General features: G+C 41.0%; 1 protein-coding gene across 4 annotated transcripts in view; it reads right to left on the bottom strand.

The window, feature by feature from the left end:
- Window positions 1-2,574: 2,574 nt before the first annotated feature.
- Window positions 2,575-18,806, bottom strand: part of FAM227A (family with sequence similarity 227 member A) — a 53,963-nt gene continuing 37,731 nt past the window's right edge. For 3 of the 4 annotated variants that reach the window (XM_088796408.1, XM_088796412.1, XM_088796410.1), the window contains 3 exons: window positions 18,442-18,582; window positions 9,228-9,353; window positions 2,575-5,830 (listed from right to left, as the gene is read on the bottom strand). In XM_088796408.1, the coding sequence (XP_088652534.1) occupies window positions 5,749-5,830; window positions 9,228-9,353; window positions 18,442-18,582 (349 nt within the window). In that variant the 3' untranslated portion in view covers window positions 2,575-5,748. Of the gene's footprint in view, window positions 5,831-9,227; window positions 9,354-18,441; window positions 18,583-18,688; window positions 18,781-18,806 lie in introns of those variants that run through there. The other variant, XM_088796411.1, reaches the window with a different exon arrangement.

Here is an 18,806-nt window from a genome sequence, read left to right as displayed (position 1 = left end):
GGACCGAGGGGGCGGGGCCACCGTGGGCGGGGCGGAGGGAGAGGGAGGGGCACGTGTGGGCGGGGCTCTGGGCGGGGCCGAGAGCGGGACCTGGTCCGAGGGGAGAGGAAGCTAAGAATTGTCGCCGAGAGAGCTCTGAGGGCTGCGCGCTGGGGTGAGTGGCAACAGGTGATGTGCAGAAGGCTTATCTCCTTGAGGACCTTCGGGTTAGGAGGTCGAATATGGGAGTCTTTTCCTCCAAGAGGGGAAAAGGCCTTTCTTTTCACGAACAGCTTTTCATGACTGGTATTCATACCTGGCTTCACTAATGTCTCAGCGTTCCTAATATCTTTTTGTTCTTTATGGCTTTCTTAACTAACCGTTTGCCACTCTCCAGTCTGTGCGTGAGAGTGAGGCGCCCAAGGCCCATTCAGGACGGAGAGTAATTTTCCTTCGTCTTAACTTGAAATTTTAAATAGACAACAGAAGCCAAACATATTTTGGTCCAGTTTTTAAATAGGAATTTTAGGCCAGCCTTCATGCCAGCAGAGCTATATCTGGCAGCGTCCTCTTCCTCCCTTTAAATGGAGACTGTTGAGGAGAGTCATGAAACGTTTGAAAGAGCATCTGTTGAGGTGGAGACTGTATCTTGGATGAATATCTGTGCAGTTTTTTTGGGTTCAAAACCTAGTACAGAGTGACCCTTTTTCTTCAGTGTCTGAATCATTTTTTTGCTGGAATAAATAGCAAAAAAATTCCCACAGTAGCAGCTGGCATTTTGTAGGATGTTCCCCCCCAACCCCCCAACCAAGGTGGATTGTTTAAAGAGCCAACAAATAAGAGCTGTAGCTTGGAAATTAATGCCCATTTGGGGGGTGAACTGGATAGTGCTAATAGGCTTTCACTTTGAGGATTCACCCAAAATAATTACAGCAATTTCTGAGCAACTTGTTAGATGAAGACATCAATTGTACAGAAGAGCTGCGAAGAGCACAGCAAGATGATTTAGGGAAATATAACATATGTAGCTTGGTGTAGTGACAGCTGGGAGAGAGAAATGTTCATAATATTTGAAGGTTGTGTGCAGTACACTTAAAGAAACTGAAATGAACTTGGTAATAAATTCACGAAGTGAGAATAAAAATCTTTGAATATGATATTGATGGTTATGTACAAATTTTACAATTAAAAACAAACAAAAACCCTGGGGTAATTAAAAATTACACTTGAAGACCTCTCCATTCAAATCAGAAAAAAAAAGACGTCTTTCATATCAAACAAAAATTCTGAATATGATGAAGGTGGAATTTCAAATCAGTGGGGAAATGATGAAGTCAATGAATGGTGGTGGAACAACTAGGTAGCCATCTAGAAGAAAAATAAAATTGGAAGCATACTTCACACCTTATACCAAAATAAATTTCAGATAGATCAAGAAATTAAATCTGAACAATTAAATAATAAAAATGCTAGAAGAAAACATGAGACAATTTTTTGTTATCTCAGAATAAGAAAAATCTTAAGAATGACAGAAAACTCAGAAGCCATAAAAGACCTATAAAAATGACTACATAAAAAAAATCCGGCATGGAAAAATACTACCTTCCTATTTTAGAGGATGACAAGCCAGAACTTTTGTGTCAATTAGTAACCAATTAGTAATTGTGTCAATTAGCTTTCACAATTTCTCAAAATTTTCAGCAAGTCCGCACATTCTCTATAAAATTTAAAAAGTTTGTGTCATTTTAATGATATTCTAAGAAATAAAAAAAAACAGTGAGGGCCGGCCCATGGCTCAGGCAGTTGGAGCTCTGTGCTCCCAACTCCGAAGGCTGCCAGTTCGATTCCCACATGGTCCAGTGGGCTCTCAACCACAAGGTTGCCGGTTCAACTCCTCGAGTCCCGCAAGGGATGGTGGGCTGCGCCCCCTGCAACTAGCAATGGCAACTGGACGTGGAGCTGAGCTGCGCTCCCACAACTACTGAAAGGACAACAACTTGAAGCTGAATGGCACCCTCCACAACTAAGATTGAAAGGACAACTTGACTTGGAAAAAAAAGTCCTGGAACACACTGTTCCCCAATAAAGTCCTGTTCCCCTTCCCCCCCCCCAAAAAAAAATGCTAGTTAAAAAACAACAACAAAAAACACAGTGGGATTACAGTAAAGACCTGAATTTTAAACCGTTACACTTTACTGCCCCTCTGTGGACAACCATCTTATAATCAAATAGAGGCATATGATTCCGTGGCATACATTTGAGTTTCCTCAAACTAGTGCCTGTGGATATATGTTAGATATATATTCTTGGAGTTTCAAGAGCTCAAATTTGAGAAATGCTATAGTAGAGAACTAAAGAATGAAGAGTCATCACACACACAAAAAGAATTTCACTGGGTACATCTCCCCTTAACATATTTCATTCACTCAAGAGATGTTTATTGAATTCCTACTATGTGTCAGACACTGTGCTAGGTGTTAGGTGCTAGGGATTCAACAGCAAACGATGCAAACCCTAGTGGGGGATATAGATAAGTATATAGGCAATTACAGTCACACACACACACACACACGGTGCCAAAAAAATGTATACACATTTCAAGAAAGGAAAACTGTATTAAAATTGTAATACTCAACATATACCAATAACAAAAGATGAATACAAGTCACGTTTAACTTCTGCAATTACAAGAGGTGCTCAGACTGGTTACCATCAGCGTACAGACACCTCTGATAATGGTGAACTACTGCTTGAGCAATGTTGACCAAAGTGTCCACTTGTATACATTTTTTGGCACTTCTGGTATACCAAAACTCCCAACTTCAGCATATAGCTGCTCAGAGAGGCATACCTATGACAGTTTATTTAACCAACATTTAGTAAACACTGGTCTCAGTTCTCTGCTGGATATGGAGATAAAGACAGGTTTCTGCCCTCAAGAAGCCGTGAGTCTAGTAGGGTAGATACAGAAACATAATCACATACAGGGCAAGATAAGAAGGATTATACATACTTGTATATGCAGTTGGGAACCAAGCAGACCTCTCCCTGGGGGTCCTCATCTAGGTGGTAACCCTTAATTTGGGGCTGAAAGGATAAGTAAGGATTTGCCAGCTGGGCATTGTGGGAAAGACAGATGGAACACAGAGGCTTATTTAGGAAGCTGCAAGTAGTTCTGTTGGAGTGAAAGGTGCTAGAGAGACGTGAGCTCTCAGAAGCAAAGGAGAGAAGCCAAAGGTAACATTTGATAACTAACATTTATAGCACTTACCGCTTTCCACAGATTAGCACATTCACTCCACACAAAGAAACCATGAGGTAGGAACTATTTATTATCCCTGTTTACAGATGATGGAACTGAGGCACCACAAAGTTAAATAACTTGCCCAAGACTCACAGTCTGGCTCCAGTGTCCATGCTCTTAACCCATGTGCTAAACCTGTATATGCATAATCAATTCAAACCAGGACTGTAGGATTTTAACTTCATCTGTTCTAGTTTAACATCTGAATTTCCTTTCTTCCATGCTGAGAATACTGGTTCCCAGCAACATTGGGAATGACAGAAGTGGAGTATCACACAATTACTCATTTGCTTTATCCCACATTACAGTAAATGCTTGTTAACTGTTCTCTTTGATGCTCTGCCCCTCCCCTTATAAAGGGCAAAGGATTCTTTCCCATAATTTTCCCTTCTAATATTTACAAAGAACGGAGACAGGTCTTTTCATCTTGAACTTCCTGAGAGGCCTATGGTTATGAGTCCTCGGTAATTTCTGGAAAGGGTCCGTGCAGGGATGATGTTGGACCCAAGTGCTGTGCAAAGGACAGTCTTGAAAGACAGCAGTGCAGTTTGCCCTGGGCCAGAAAATCAGGACACCTCCTTTCTGGGTTGGGGCTAGTGGTAGACATAGATAGGTAAACAGGCATTTACATCCACTGTGGTAACTGCTACCATAATGAGGGTGCAGGAAAGGCCATCGGACCATGTAGGAGGGGCACAAATGTCAACTTTGCTGGTGGTGTATCAGGGAAGGCTTTCTGGAGGAGGGGACATCTACACGGGGTCCTGAAGGAGGAGCAGGAATTAACGAGACAGGGAGGAGTTCACAGGGAAGAGGGAGAAGGAATATCCAGATACAAAAGCAGCAACAGGCAAAAGGTCCAGAAATAGGAGAGGGAGCATTTCTCCTGAGAAGAACTGCAAATAAAGAGCTGATTGTGGCTTGGGTGGCGGACCGGAGGCAAGAGAGAATGCTCTGGTCATCGGAGCCGTACGGTGCCTTATACATGGCACATGCTCAACATGTCCTGGTTTCAGAAGAGTATGCTTTTTAACAGCAGTGATAACAACAACAACAATAGCTCGTAGCAGTTACCAAGGGGAATAAGCTATGCCAGGAACTTTGCATTAATTATGTCATTTAACCATCACGACAACACTACCCTCCTAGGCAGGCATTCCTTTCTGCATTCAAGCAAGCAAGCTCAGAGAGGTCAAGTCATGTAGCTACAGGGATTCAAAGCTCGGAATTTTCTGGGGCCAAAGCTGGAGCTCCTTCCCTACCCCCCTTCCTCCATCCCTTTACCTGGGTGATATTCTCCAAGGGAGTCACCTAGAGTTACACTCGGGGTTCGAGTGAAGATGCATATCCGTGGGAGACAGTGTAGGTCCCAAGGATGTACTTATTTGCGTCTTGGTTCAGGCAAACAGCCATCTGCATGATTTCTTCCCTCTGAGCTGTGCCAGGCAGACTGTTCTAACACAGAACAGGTCACCCCCTTGTGCTCTGAGGCCAAAATGATACCAGCCAAGCCTCTAAGCCCAGCTGCAGACCCTTCTGCACACTGGCCCCTGTACCTCTGCACCTCAGTGAAGTCTCTCTGACTTGGTTTTCCTTGGAGTTCCCACAGATCCCTAGCAAAGCATTCATGCACTTTTTGGTTTCTACATCCTACTACCCCTTCTTCCAGATTGTGAGCCCCTTAAGGTCAGGGACTCTGTTTTTATTCATCTCTGTATGCACAGGAACTCGTCCAGGCATGACATAGAATAGACACCCGGTGAAGGTTTGCTCAGTCTCTCCAAGCCCCAGTGTCCTCTAAGGACAATGGAGTAACAGCACCATTTCACGGGGCCCCCAGGAGGATGAACCAAGATAATGTCGAAAAAGAACTTACCAGAGCACTCACCACATAGTAAGTACTCGATAAATGATGTCACCTATGATTACTATTGCTATGTTACATAGTAATAGTATACATTCCATGGTGTTCTTATTAAACAAGTGAATGAAAGAACTAGTAAGTAGGAGAGGCCGGATGGCTCAGTTGGTTGGAGCACTGGCTCTCGACAGCAAGGTTGCCAGTTCGATTCCAGGGTTGTGGGCTGCGCCCCCTGCAACTAAAGATTGGGGATGGTGACTGGACTTGGGGCTGAGCTGCGCCCTCCACGGCTAAGTTGGGGGACAGCGGTTTGGAGTTGATGGCCCTGGAGAGACACAGTGTTCCCCAATATTCCCCCCCAAAAAAATAAAAAGAACTAGTAAGTAAATGCATGAGTGAATGAAGTGACTTAGCTTCAATTTAAATCCTGACTTTGGCCCAGGTAGACATGAACTTCAATACTTTTTGTCCCATGGACTAGAAATGACTAGATGTGTTGCAGTATTATTATTATTTTGTTTGGTTTGTAGTTTTTGTTTTAGGTTAAACTCAACAACATGCATAGGCTTCATCCAAAAAGTTCTCCCAGTTCTTGGACAAGGATTCATCCAGGTGAGCTGGAAGGCGAGAAGCTGAGGAAGAATACTTTCCTTTTGTACGTTGGTTCCAACTTCTTGGTGAACTCTCTGTGGATGAACCATAAAGACACAAACAAAAACAGATTTAAAAACCAGTGTGATCAAGAGAATGAAGAAGGGAATCCCCAACATATAGCCTAGAAATCCACCATCAGGAGTGAAGCAAGTCAGGGAAATAAAGGTGAAATTGATAGACTATGTAAAATAATTGTACTGAGAGATTTGTACAACCAAGGGAGAATCTGGAGACAAATTGCAATAAATACGAGGTTGGAAAATTAAGTTCGTGAGCTCATCCTAGAAAAAAATGCTCCATGCCTCATTGCTGAATATACTATGGTCACCTTTGAAATACTCCCCTTGGGAAGCTATGCAACGACGCCAGCGCCTAGTCCACCCTTCAAAGCAATTTTGGAACGTTTTCTGGAATGGCTATCAGAGCTGTCGTCATATTACCCTTGATGTCCTGAATGTCATCAAAATGTCTTTTCAATATTTCCTTTATCTTCAGGTAAAGAAAGAAGTCATTGGGGGCCAGATCAGGTGAGTAGGGAGGATGTTCCAATACAGTTATTTGCTTACTGGCTAAAAACTCCCTCACAGGCAGTGCCATGTGAGCTGGTGCATTGTCGTGAAGCAAGAGCCATGAATTGTTGGCGAAAAGGTCAGGTCATCTAACTTTTTCACGCACCCTTTTCAGCACTTCCAAATAGTAAACTTGGTTAACTGTTTGTCCAGTTGGTACAAATTCATAATGAATAATCCCTCTGATATAAAAAAAAGTTAACAACATTGTTGCAACAAGTTTGCAAACTTAATTGTCAGACCTGTACATAAGGGGAAAAAAGCGAGAAAACAGGCAGATTAAAAAAGAGAGAGACTTAGTTCCAGGGATGGCAAATAGTTTTGCAAGAAAAGAAAACTAACCACAGTACACTCTGTGGCTCATGGCAATGGTACTGATGGTATAATAACGCTGACTCATGATCCAACCAAGATCACAACAGAAACCCATAGGGAGGATGGGAGATGGGAAGGTGTGCGTGTGAGACAGAGCCTAGGCCTCACCTTTCCTAGTGAGAACTCCATAGATAAAGCCTGACACTGAACGATCGAGGAGCAGAGCAGCATGAGATTTAGACATAAAGAGGAAAACAAATACCAGGACAATCAGTTAAGAAAGTGGAAAGTGTTGTTGCTGGAGAATAGGAAAAGGGATCCAGGGGAGTATAATTTTTTTGTAACAAGCTTTGTAGAACCATTGATCAGATAATTTAATAAGCACTTGTATTATGCTAACTTTGCATCAAGCATTGTTCTCAGTGCTTTATAAATGTTAACTAGTTTGATCCTCATAACAACTTTATACTATACATACTATTTTACACATCAGGAAACAGAGCTGCAGAGAAGTAATCAAATAGAGAGGCAGCTCTATTTGATTCTTAAAGATAAATATGTATTATTTTAATTAAAATAAAAACAAAAAATTTAAAATCAGTGTGACCTTTCAAGAGGATGTATTCCTAACTTCACAAGTATAGAGAGGCAAAGTTCTAAAATGTAATCAGTCTATTTTTTCTTATAAGAAATTCACTGGACCCAGGCTGTGCCCTCCCAAATGTGAAACTTTTGGAGCTTGGAGGTTCTTCCCTGTGGGTGAGAACTTGTGCGTTTTCTGGCGCTTCATAATTTCAGTGCCCAATAGTGAGTGAGCAGGGTAAGGACTGCCCTACAAGGTAAGCTAGCCCAGGGCCCAGAAAACCAGGGAGTCCTGGGCTCGGCTAGGCCTGTGCTCTGAAGCAGGCATGCTCGAAGGCTTCCTGAATTACGGAATGTCAGGAATTTCAGGGGGTAAAAAAATGATGCTTATTAATTACTGGCAGTTTCTATGCCAGGCTCATTATATGGGTTAGATCATTCATACATAACACCCATCACATTTTTATGGCCAAGGAAACAGGCCAAGAGAACTTAGGTAATTTGACTTAAAGTCACAAAGCCGGGCAGGGCAAAGATTCAAAACCCCAGATCTTTTTAGAGTCAAAGCTCCTTCTACTGCTTCATCTTTTCCTGTGGGGGAAACTGAACGGTAACTCCTTTACCTGATTAATTTTTACATGGGGCTCTCCTAGAGTAGTCATCCCTACCAACATGGATCCACAATGGCCTCATTATGAGGAGAAGATATTGGAACTTCTACTATTATTATCTCATCCTTTTTAATTTCTTTTTTTTTCTGCATGTTTTATAGTATACATACTATATCAGTATAGGACCAAATATATGTCTCTGGTTGTGTGTGTGTGTGTGTGTGTGTGTGTGTGTGTGTGTGTGTGTGTATGATTTCTGAATAATTAATATATTATTAGTGGCTGAGTTCTCATAAATGTTTGAGAGAGAGAGAGAGAGAGAGAGAGAGAGAGAGAGAGAGAGAGAGAGAGAGAGAGAGAGACAAGATCAAGAAAGTTGGGGACTATGATCAAGAAGTATGGGCAGGGTTCCATACAGAGGTAAACATTTGTGGGAGACTGCAAATCCTCCAAAATACATACACACTCCTTGGTGAAGACCACCATCTGCCGTCAGAACTTTTAAAATCCAAATCTGACCATGTGGTTTCCCTGCTTAATGTCTTCCAGTGGCTCTCCCTGACTTAGAAAATAAAGTACTTCATGGAAATCCCTTCATGAATTGTCCAGGGATCTTCTCCACGCTCACCATCCCTGGAAGCCCCTCACACACTTTCGTGAGCTCCTGCCATGCTACTTCCTACCTCTGAGCTTTCCCTCCTCTGCTCCATCCACTGAGAATGCTGGCCTCTTTTCTCAGCCCCTGCTTTCTGCCTGGCAACCACCTACTTAGGTCAAGGGCCACGACTTCTGTAAAATGTTTCCGCGTGGCTCCAGGCTATTGGGTTCTTTGTCCCATCTGTCTAAGAGCACCTCTGGAACTTATGGCATTTATTTGTTGATAGATCTGCCCTCTTTCTACCAAACTGTGAGCCCCTTGAAAATAGGGAGTGTGTCTTCGCTACAGTTATTTACCTAGTGTCCACTGCAGGGAACTTTTGAAACCTTTCCAAACCTGGGCTAGCTGCTGTATAAATTGCAGTGAATCATCTCTACCTCATATGGCTGTTATGAAGGTTAAAATGAGGTCATGTTGCTGATGTGTGTAGCTTAATGCTTGGCACAGAGAAACCAGTTAATAAATGGCAGCCAGTATTATATTATAAATTAGATTTTGTTAGTTATCATGTTTTATATGAAACAATGGGTAACAGAGTAAATGTAATGACCCAAGCAAAAAATTCCCACTCCTGTTTTTCAATCAGCCTAGGGAAAACTATAATGGACTCTTTCCTCTTTCCTGGGAATAGTTATTTCTATTTCTTAGTCTTCAGCCACAATTTACTTTTTCTCCTGTTGTTGTTCTACTGTACCTGAAATTAGAAATATCAACGACTTCAGAGGAGCTTTCTTGTCCTGGGGAAGAGAATTCATCAGAGCTTGAAAGTGACAAGTGAGAGTAGTTCAAATCCTGTCTCCCTTCTTCCTCCTTTTCCTTCCTGTGGGGCAAACAAAAAGGACATCAACAAAAATTAGCTCAAAAATTCAGTGTAATTTCTTCAAAGTTTTCACTGGAATCTCAATAGGTGTTGAAAGAAAAAGTTTACAAATCAACCAATCACAGTGGCAGTAGCAGACACCTGAAGCGGAGGGCTGAACACACCACGGTGACTCCTTCATTTATTTTCCAAGCTCAGACCTGTTGCGTGCCAGGCACTGGATTAGGCACTGGGAAAATCCAGGACAAGATTCCTGACCTCAAGGACAAATCTTCAGTCTAGGGAGATGGACAAGCAAATCTATGACTAAAGTAGGCAAAATTCTGTGGAGTGTGATCAGGAGAGTTTAGGGCACATAATGGGTACCCTGAGTAGGCAAGTCAAGGAAGACTTCCTAGAAGTGATGCCTGAGCTGGGTTTTAAGGTCAGCTAGGGGTTAGTGAAAGTAAGTAGTTGAAGTATAGTCAAGTCTGATGGAACAACAATAATATCAGTAAATTAGATTGAGCTGGCTTTTTATATGTTTGAGAATCTAAGATGAGTATCAGAAAGACTATTAATGAGTCACCATTGATCCTATAAGATTCAAACAGATGGGTCTCAAGCTAAATGGCTATTATAAAAAAAATTGTGGTCTTTTTCTGGTTCGAAGGAAAATTCAAATTAGGTTTAATATCGGATGATTTCCTTGGGTAAATTTCTCAGCTCATTAAGCTTTGGTTTCTTCATTTCTAAAATGGAGAGTATAATACCATCTATCTGTGATAGAGATGGTTAGCTACCAACCCATCACCCACTCTCCACTTTTTCTTTAGCAACGGAGCCAGGTTTTGTTTAAGACAGCAATGAGCCCAGATTAGATTAATAAACAAACAAACGACATTTTCCAGCCTCCTTTGAAACTACTATCACCATGTGACTAATAGCTGGCTCTTAAAGTGGTAATGTTATATGGTACTTCCAGGGAGGTTATTATAAAGGGAGGGGAGACATGGGATTGACTACAAATGGGCATGAGGGATCTTTCTGGGGAAAGAGCTTTAGAACTTTTTGAAAAAGTTGAAAAACTGGATTGTAGTAATTGTTGCAAAACTCTGTAAATTTACTAAAAAATCACTGACTTGTACCCTTAAAATGAGCAAATTTTATGGTAAATTATACCTCTATAATATGATAAATTAATAATAATTATTATATACTTATAAAAGAACATTTGAAATGTTTTTTTAAATAATTTTCTAAAAAAGAATGAAGGTGTGGTAGTCATGGTTCTAGCAATGAGATGTAAGTGGAAATGTTGTTTGGGGCTTCTGGGAATGCCTCTTAAAAGAGAATGGGGTTATAGATTAAAAGTAAATGAAAGGAGAAAAATATACCATGCCAACACTAATCAAAAGACAGCAGAAGTAGCTATACTAATTTCAGACAGAGCCGACTTCGAAGCAAGGAAAGTTATAAGGGATAAAGAAGGTCATTATATAATGATAAAGGGGTCAATTCTCCAAAAAGACAATCTTTTTTTGACAGTATAGTATGCTCATATATTTATAATCACTTCCTCTTGTGACCATATTATAATGAGACTGAAGAAACACAAAAGTGTATAAACTCATAAAAATCAAGTGAATGTGAGGAATACATCTGCTTAGCACTTGTTTCTGTAGATTTCTGGAATCAGAAAGTATATACACTCGATGAAGTGTTGTAGAGAAGTAAGTCACACCCAGAATATGCATGAAGATGTATAGGTCCGGAGAGGATACCACGGAGCAAGTTGTACTGTATACCCAAAGTTCTCCATCAATAATTCTAGTGTGGCCTTAATTAAGTATAAACAGAAAATCATGAATCACTACATATTTGGTAAGTGCTTACAAAATTAAAGAGAAAGTCCAACTTAAACAAATTTAAAAAGCTACTTTGCAGTACAAGAAAATTCATCAAACAAAAGAAAATTAAAAACAAATAAACAATAAAAAAAGGTGAACAAATCCTCAAACTTGAATGCATATTCTTAGAGAACATCAAGGAGAATTGCATCCATAAAACAAGAACAGAATGCAATGAAAAGGAACAGTCAGTAGAACAAGAGCCCTTAAAAATTAAAAACATAATTACCAAATATGTTAACATTAATGTTGAAAGATAAACTAAATTAAATTATCCAGAAAGTATAACAGGAATACATAAGAGAAATGAAATTAAATAAATAGCAAAGTCAACCCAAAGGGTCCAGTATGTCAATAACCAGTATTCTAGAAAAGAGAAAACAGGAGAATACTATCAAAATGATACTGATATTACTACTAATAGCAATTATGCTACTGATAATATTAATATTATAACTAATGATAATGGTAATAATTTCCTGCTATTTTACTTAACTGTATTCATTAAATCCTCATATTAGATAAGTTACAAACCATTCCCAGTGGCCTGAAGCTAGTATGGAAATAGCACGCCACCAGAGGCGACGCTCTCTTACTGAAGAACATCAGAAAAAGACATAATTCTTCATGTGTGTGTTCCTACTAATAGAATGTCAAACTACACAAGGCAAAAACTGATTGAACTGCAGGACAAATATATGAATCCACTATCATAGTTGGAGACTCTAAAACCCCTCTATCAGAATTGGACCGATCCAGCAGGCAGAAAATCAGTAAGGACATAACTCAGCAGTGCCATCATCACTCAACTGGATATCATTGATATCCATAGACTACTCCACCCAACAACAGCAGAATACACATTTTCCTCAAGCTCACACGTAACGTACACCATGATAGACCACATTCCGGGCCAAAAAATATACCTTAACAAATGTAAAAGAATAAAAATCATACAATATCTGTTCTCAGACCAAAATGGATCAAATAAAAATCAGTTAACAGAGAGATAGCTGGAAAATCCCCAAATACTTGGAGATTAAACAATGTACTTCTGAATAACATATGGGTCAAAGAAGAGAGATCAACAGAAATTTAAAAATATTTTTAACTAAATGAATATGAAAACACAACTTATCAAAATTTGTGGGATGCTGAAAGCAGTGCTTAGAAGGAAATTTCTAGCATTATATGTATATATTAGAAAGGAAGAAAGATCTAAAATCAATCAGTTAGGTTTCACCTTACAACTTAATTAAAAAATGGGGGGCCAGCCTGATAGCTCAGGAGGTTGGAGCTCCGTGCTCCTAACTCCAAAGGCTGCCAGTCGATTCCTAAATAGGCCAGTGGGCTCTCAACCACAAGGTTGCCAGTTCGACTCCCACAAGGGAGAGTGGGCTGCGCCCCTGCAACTAGCAACGGCAACTGGACCTGGAGCTGAGCTGCGCCCTCCACAACTAAGACTGAAAGGACAACCACTTGACTTGGAAAAAAGGCCTGGAAGTACACACTGTTCCCCAATAAAGTCCCGTTCCCCTTCCCCAATAAAATCTTTAAGAGAAAAAAATGGGCCGAAGACCTTACCAGATATCTTACCAAAGAAGAGATACAGATTGCAAATAAGCATATGAAAATATGCTCCACATCATGTCATCACAGAAATGCACATTAAAACAGCAATTAGATGCCACTACACACCTACTAGAATGGCCAAAATCAAATGACAATACCAAATGTAATATATTTATTCATAATTGCCAAAACTTGGAAGCAACCAAGATGTCCTTCAGTAGGTAAACGGATAAACAAACTGTGGTACCTCCAGACAATGGAATATTATTTAGCACTAAAAAGAAATGGACTATCAAGACATGAAAAGACATGGAGAACCTTAAATGCATAGTGCCCATCTGAAAGGCTATATTCTGTATGATTCCATCTATATGACATAAAAGGCACAACTATGGAAACAATAAACAGATCATTGGTTGTCGTGGGTTTGATGGAGTAGAGCACAGAGGATTTTTAGGGCAGTGAAAATATTTTGCATAATATTATAATAATAGATACGTATCATTATACATTTTGTCTTAACTCATAGAACAGATAACACCATGAGTGAAATATAGGGCAGCACGCTTGCTCAATTGGTTAGAGAGTGAGCTCTGAACAACAGGGTTGCCGGTTTGATCCCCACATGGGCCAGTGAGCTGAGCCCTCCATAACTAGATTGAAGACAATGAGCTGCTGTTGAGTTTCCAGAGGGGCGGCCAGATGGCTCAGTTGGTTAGAGCAGGAGCTCTCAACAAGGTTGCCGGTTCAATTCCCACATGGGATGGTGGGCTGCACCCCCTGCAACTGATGATTGAAAATGGCAACTGGACTTGGAGCTGAGCTGCGCCCTCCACAACTAGATTGAAGGACAACGACTTGGAGCTGATGGGCCCTGGAGAAACACACTGTTTCCCAGTAAAAATTAAAAAAAAAAAAAAAAGTGAACTGTAATGTAAACTTTGGACTTTGAGTGATTATAATGTGTCGATGTAGGTTCATCCAATTGTCACAAATGTTCCACTCAGGTCCAGATTGAAGGTCAGGATTGTTGCTAATGGAGGAGGCTCTGCATGTGCTGGGGCAAGAGGTACATGGGAAACATCTGTACCTTAGTCTTAATTTTGCTTCTAAAAAAGTATTTTTAAAACGAGAGGCGAGAGGGGAGAGAGAGAGAATGAGAATGGGTTTAGCTCTCGTCTTCCCTTCCTTTAGTTGCTGGTCTACAGACAGTACACCTGGAACTCCAGCAGCCATCTTGATGGACTATAAGGACCCCGACGAAGGAAGCCAAGGGTTAGGAGGGTGGAGTTGGGTCCCTGAAGGCCTAGACGCACCATTTCAAGCTACACTGTGTCCCTCCAGACTTATAAGTGAGAATCAACCTTTGTGCCACTGTAATTCCTTATTTTTCATCTTTATATTTGACAAAATATAATACTAACTTATACATTATGTGAAAGAATTGTTCAGGAAATAAAAAGAAAATTTGAAGATTTTGTTTTCTGCAGAACTTGAAATAAATAGGCTTTCGGCTTGGGGATACTAGATTAGTAGAAAATAAAGAAAGTTAAGTGGAAGTCTGCCTACTAGATGCAGGATCCCTACCGCCATTTGTTTCCTCTGTTTCCAGAATGCCATTAGGCAGGCATATGACCCACAGGCAAATGACTGGAGGATTCTTCTTCTAAGAAACTGAACTGCTTCTGAGAAAAGTGGCAGAGATGCTGATAATTGAGGGTCTCTCAGTGAGAAAGCTGTTTTACTTCCCTAATCCCAGAAAAAGAGAGCCCACCAATTGAGAAGCCATGCCTCTGATACATCCACTGTCAGTTTTTTAGAGCTTCACTCTTAAATATGAAGACAGCCCAGGATCATCCATAATTTAAGGAAAACTCAAAGATGAAAGTGCATTCAAAACAAGCAAATAAACAAAATACATAAAAAGGTATCCAAGAAAGATACCCGCAGAAATAATATGGGGGGGGGGGGGTCAGAAGAAACAAACAAAAAAAGATTAATATCCTCAGTTATAGATGACAATATCACACCCATGAAAAAGAAGAGGAGTCTATGAAAAAGAAACAGACAAAATACAAGAAAGAGCTCACTCTAGGAAATTAATCATATTATAGAATTTTTGAAATTAAAATAAGTGTTGGAAGATAAAATGTAGAAACCCTCTTAGAAGGTAGGACAGAAATTCATACAGATAGGAGAATAAAGATAAGACAATTAGAGAATCAGTCCAGGAGCTCCAACAACTAAGTATAATCCAGAAAAACAGAGCAGGGAAAATGAAAGGAAGGAAATGATGAAATAATCAAAATTCTCAGAATTGGAGGACACTACTCTCCCGTCTAAGAGGGCTTCCCAACCCCAATGAAACATATTAAGAAAAAGACTGATACCAAGGCCCATAACTGAAACTGCAGAACGCTCGGGGTAAAGACAATATCCTAAAAGCTTCCACAGGAAAAAACGGTGACATACAACATATAGGCCATAGGAATCAGAATGGTATCAGACTTTTCAACAAAAAAACTAGAAGGTAGGAAAAAAGGGTGTTTTTTTATTTTATTTTCAAAATTCTGTGGCAAATTGACTTTCTTTTTCTTTTCTTTTCTTTTTTTTTTTTTTTTAAGATTTTATTGGGGAAGGGGAACAGGACTTTATTGGGGAACAGTGTGTACTTCTGGGACTTTTCCAAGTCAAGTTGTAGTCCTTTCAATCTTAGCTGTGGAGGGCGCAGCTCAGTTCCAGGTCCAGTTGCCTGTTGTTAGTTGCAGGGGGCGCAGCCCACCATCCCTTGTGGGAGTTGAAACCAGCAACCTTGTGGTTGAGAGGACACGCTCCAACCGACTGAGCCATCCGGGAGCTCAGCGGCAACTCAGCTCAAGGTGCCGTGTTCAATCTTAGTTGCAGGGGGCAGAGCCCACCATTCCTTATGAGAGTCGAGGAGTCGAACTGGCAACCTTGTGGTTGAGAGCTGGTGCTCCAACCAACTGAGCCATCTGGTCACCCAGGAGCTCAGCGGCAGCTCATTGACTTCATTCTACTTGCGGAGGGTGCAGCTTGCTGGCCCATGTAGGAATCGAACCAGCAACCCCATTGCCCAGAGCTCGTGCTTTAACCAACTGAGCCACCCATCTGCCCCCAAATTGACTTTTAATTTAGAATTTGAGTCCCAGCAAAACATTTGTCAAATATTAATCAAGAGCAAAATCATTCTGGATACATAAAGAAAAAAACCCAAAAGCTTCCCAGGTATCTTTTCTTCAAGAGCTACTAGGAAATGTGCTCCAACAAAATAAGGAAGTAAAATTAAAAAAAGGAAGACACGTGACATGGGAAACAGAGACGAAACAAAGTAAAGTTGACAGATGGAAGTCCTAAGATGATGGTGAAAAAAGCCCCAAGATGATAACATGAGCAGACCTAGAGCACACCAGTCCAGCTTAGAGGAGGATAAGGGCCTGAGAAGGACACTCCAAGATTTAAAAAAAGAAGAAATTAATAGAGCATATCCTCACTTTTAGGATCTTCTGCCACAACTTCTTCTTAACCTTGGCGTCTGCATCTGCTTTCAATGGAGAGAAAAAGAATAAGCAGCAAACGGCATTTGTCCTTGGTATGGTCACGTTGGCTCACAGGATATATTAAGAGGATGTAGATGATACATTTGAGAATATGGAAAATAATGCTGCTTCATTTTTGATAGCTCTTAACATTCTGGAAAAAATTATCAACAGATAATGTCTTAAAAGGAAAAAAAATCAAGAAATACATATGTAAGCATGTTATTTAGAATAATGAACATTAAGTTCCAGAGTAGACTTGGATGTCTGCCTACGGGCTACAGGACAGCAGAACCCAGATGTGGTATGTAAGATCTCCTGATGCCCCTCTGTTCCCTCCTCAACTCTCCCTCACTCTCTAACCAGCCAGACCCAATGGCAGGCTGGTTGCCTTTAGTTCTGCAAATTGGCTTGAGCAGCTCTCTGCCTAGAGTGCCAAGACATTCTTCCCCTCCGTCTTGCCTGGCAAACAAAAAGAACTGACCACTTCCTACCGTGTTCCCTTTTGAAGTTCTCTCTTAGGACCTATGCAACTTGTTACATGTTACCTATTTACATATCGTTTTCCTCCTTCTAGACTGTAAGAACTTTAACTCATTTATTTCTTCGTATCCTTGGTGCCTGGCATAGTAGGTCTTCAGTCAATGTTTACTGGCATCTCTGTGCCTCAGTTTTCTACTCAGTAAAATGGGAGTGATGTTATTTAATAGGGTTTTGGTGAGCCATAAATAAAGTGGGCATGTTGTCTGTGTCTGATGGTGTCTCACCCATTCTTCCCCATGTCACAGGGACACTCAGGTCTGGCTCATCGTAGCACTGCTTCTTCCTGACACAGTGTTGGTACAGACAGGATGTGTGGGGCCATGACTCAAGCAGAGCCATCAGAGACGTTTGTGAGGTTTGGTGGATGGAGTCCTTTTAGGTCACGTGCTGCAAGGCTTGGGGCTCTCTGTAGCCTCTTTCTTTCTCTGAGAACAGAGGCAGCTTGAAAAACAACCCAGCGCACAGAGGAAAAAAGGGTCAAGAGAAGGAGGAAGAGAGAACCTGAAAATATCATGGAGACCTTAGGTCCAACGTGCCTGCAGCGAACTCGTCTGGGCCTTCCCGGTTACTGAAGCCACTAAATGTTCCTAAAGCTCAAGCTAGTTTGAGCTGGTTTCCTGGCATTTGCCAACGAAAGGGCTCTGACTCACACAGTTCATAAAGTACAAATGCTTAGCACAGAGGAAACACAAAATCATTGGTAGCTCTTTCTACTACCATTAATAATAAAAAAAATAAAATGAGAATTGAGTAACACATAAAAGCAAGTGAAGTTTTATGTATTCTTTTCCATGTATTAAGAATTCTTAGCTTTTTTTGTCCCTGGCTGCTTGAGGGTCGGCTGCCATCATGAACGACACAGTAACTATCTGCACCAGCAATTTCACGACCAATGGACCAACGGAAACAAAACGTCACCGACGTCCTTTACCTTGGGAAGGCCGCAGTACCTAAGACAGAAATTTGGGAAAAAACTAGCCAAAATATACAAGGCCACACCAGATGTCTTTTTTTTTTTTAGGAGGGCGCAGCTCACAGTGGCCCATTCGGGGATCGAACCAGCAACCTTGGTGTTATCAGCACCACACTCTAACCAACTGAGCTAACCTGCCACCCCCAGATGTCATCTTTGTATTTGGATTCAGAACCCATTTTAGTGGTGGCAAGATAACTGGCTTTGTCATGATTTATGATTCCTTGGATGACGCAAAGAAAAATGAACACAAACATAGACTTGCAAGACCTGGCCTGTATGAGAAGAAAAAGACCTCAAAAAAACAGCAAAAGGAACGCAAGCACAGAGTGAAGAAGGGCAGGGGGACCGCAAAGACCACTGCTGGTGCTGGCAAAACGTGAGGTGGCGATTAGAAGACAGAAGAAGTAAAGATTCATCAATGACTTTATCTGTGGTGATTGAGCAGATTTTTCATAAGAGGACTAATACACTAAAAATTTTTATGTGGGGGGGGGGAGAATTCTTTCATTGTTCACAGCTCTAATTTTCCCATGGTCTTTTAAAAAACAAACCTTAAAAGAAACTCAGTCTCCCTCTGATGGATTTCTGTAGATTTCTTTTCTGGGAATTCCTCGATGACGGTTGAAGGTTGGATGACCATGCGGTTTGCCTTTCTTCTATCGATTTCTCTCTGGTCGATATTCTTCACGTCCCTGTAGGGAAATCACAAAGACACATAGGGAAAAAGACTAAAGAGGCAGCATGGTCTTTTCTCTCCTAGGTTCAAGAGAGGCAAATATTTACAAATTCATTCATTACCTCTGTCAAGAGCAGCTGACTGAAGCAGAGCTGACCACACAGTAGCAACTCAGTAACCAAGCCCTTGCCGTGTGCCAGAGGTCATACCAGCCCTGGGGACACAGAGAGGAATAAGGGT

The sequence above is a fragment of the Rhinolophus sinicus genome, chromosome 1, assembly GCF_057876585.1.
Source record: "Rhinolophus sinicus isolate RSI-liver-muscle chromosome 1, RSI-T2T, whole genome shotgun sequence".
NCBI lineage: Eukaryota > Metazoa > Chordata > Mammalia > Chiroptera > Rhinolophidae > Rhinolophus > Rhinolophus sinicus.
Note: the sequence above shows the minus strand (reverse complement) of the source record. Positions and strands in the feature narration are given on the sequence as shown.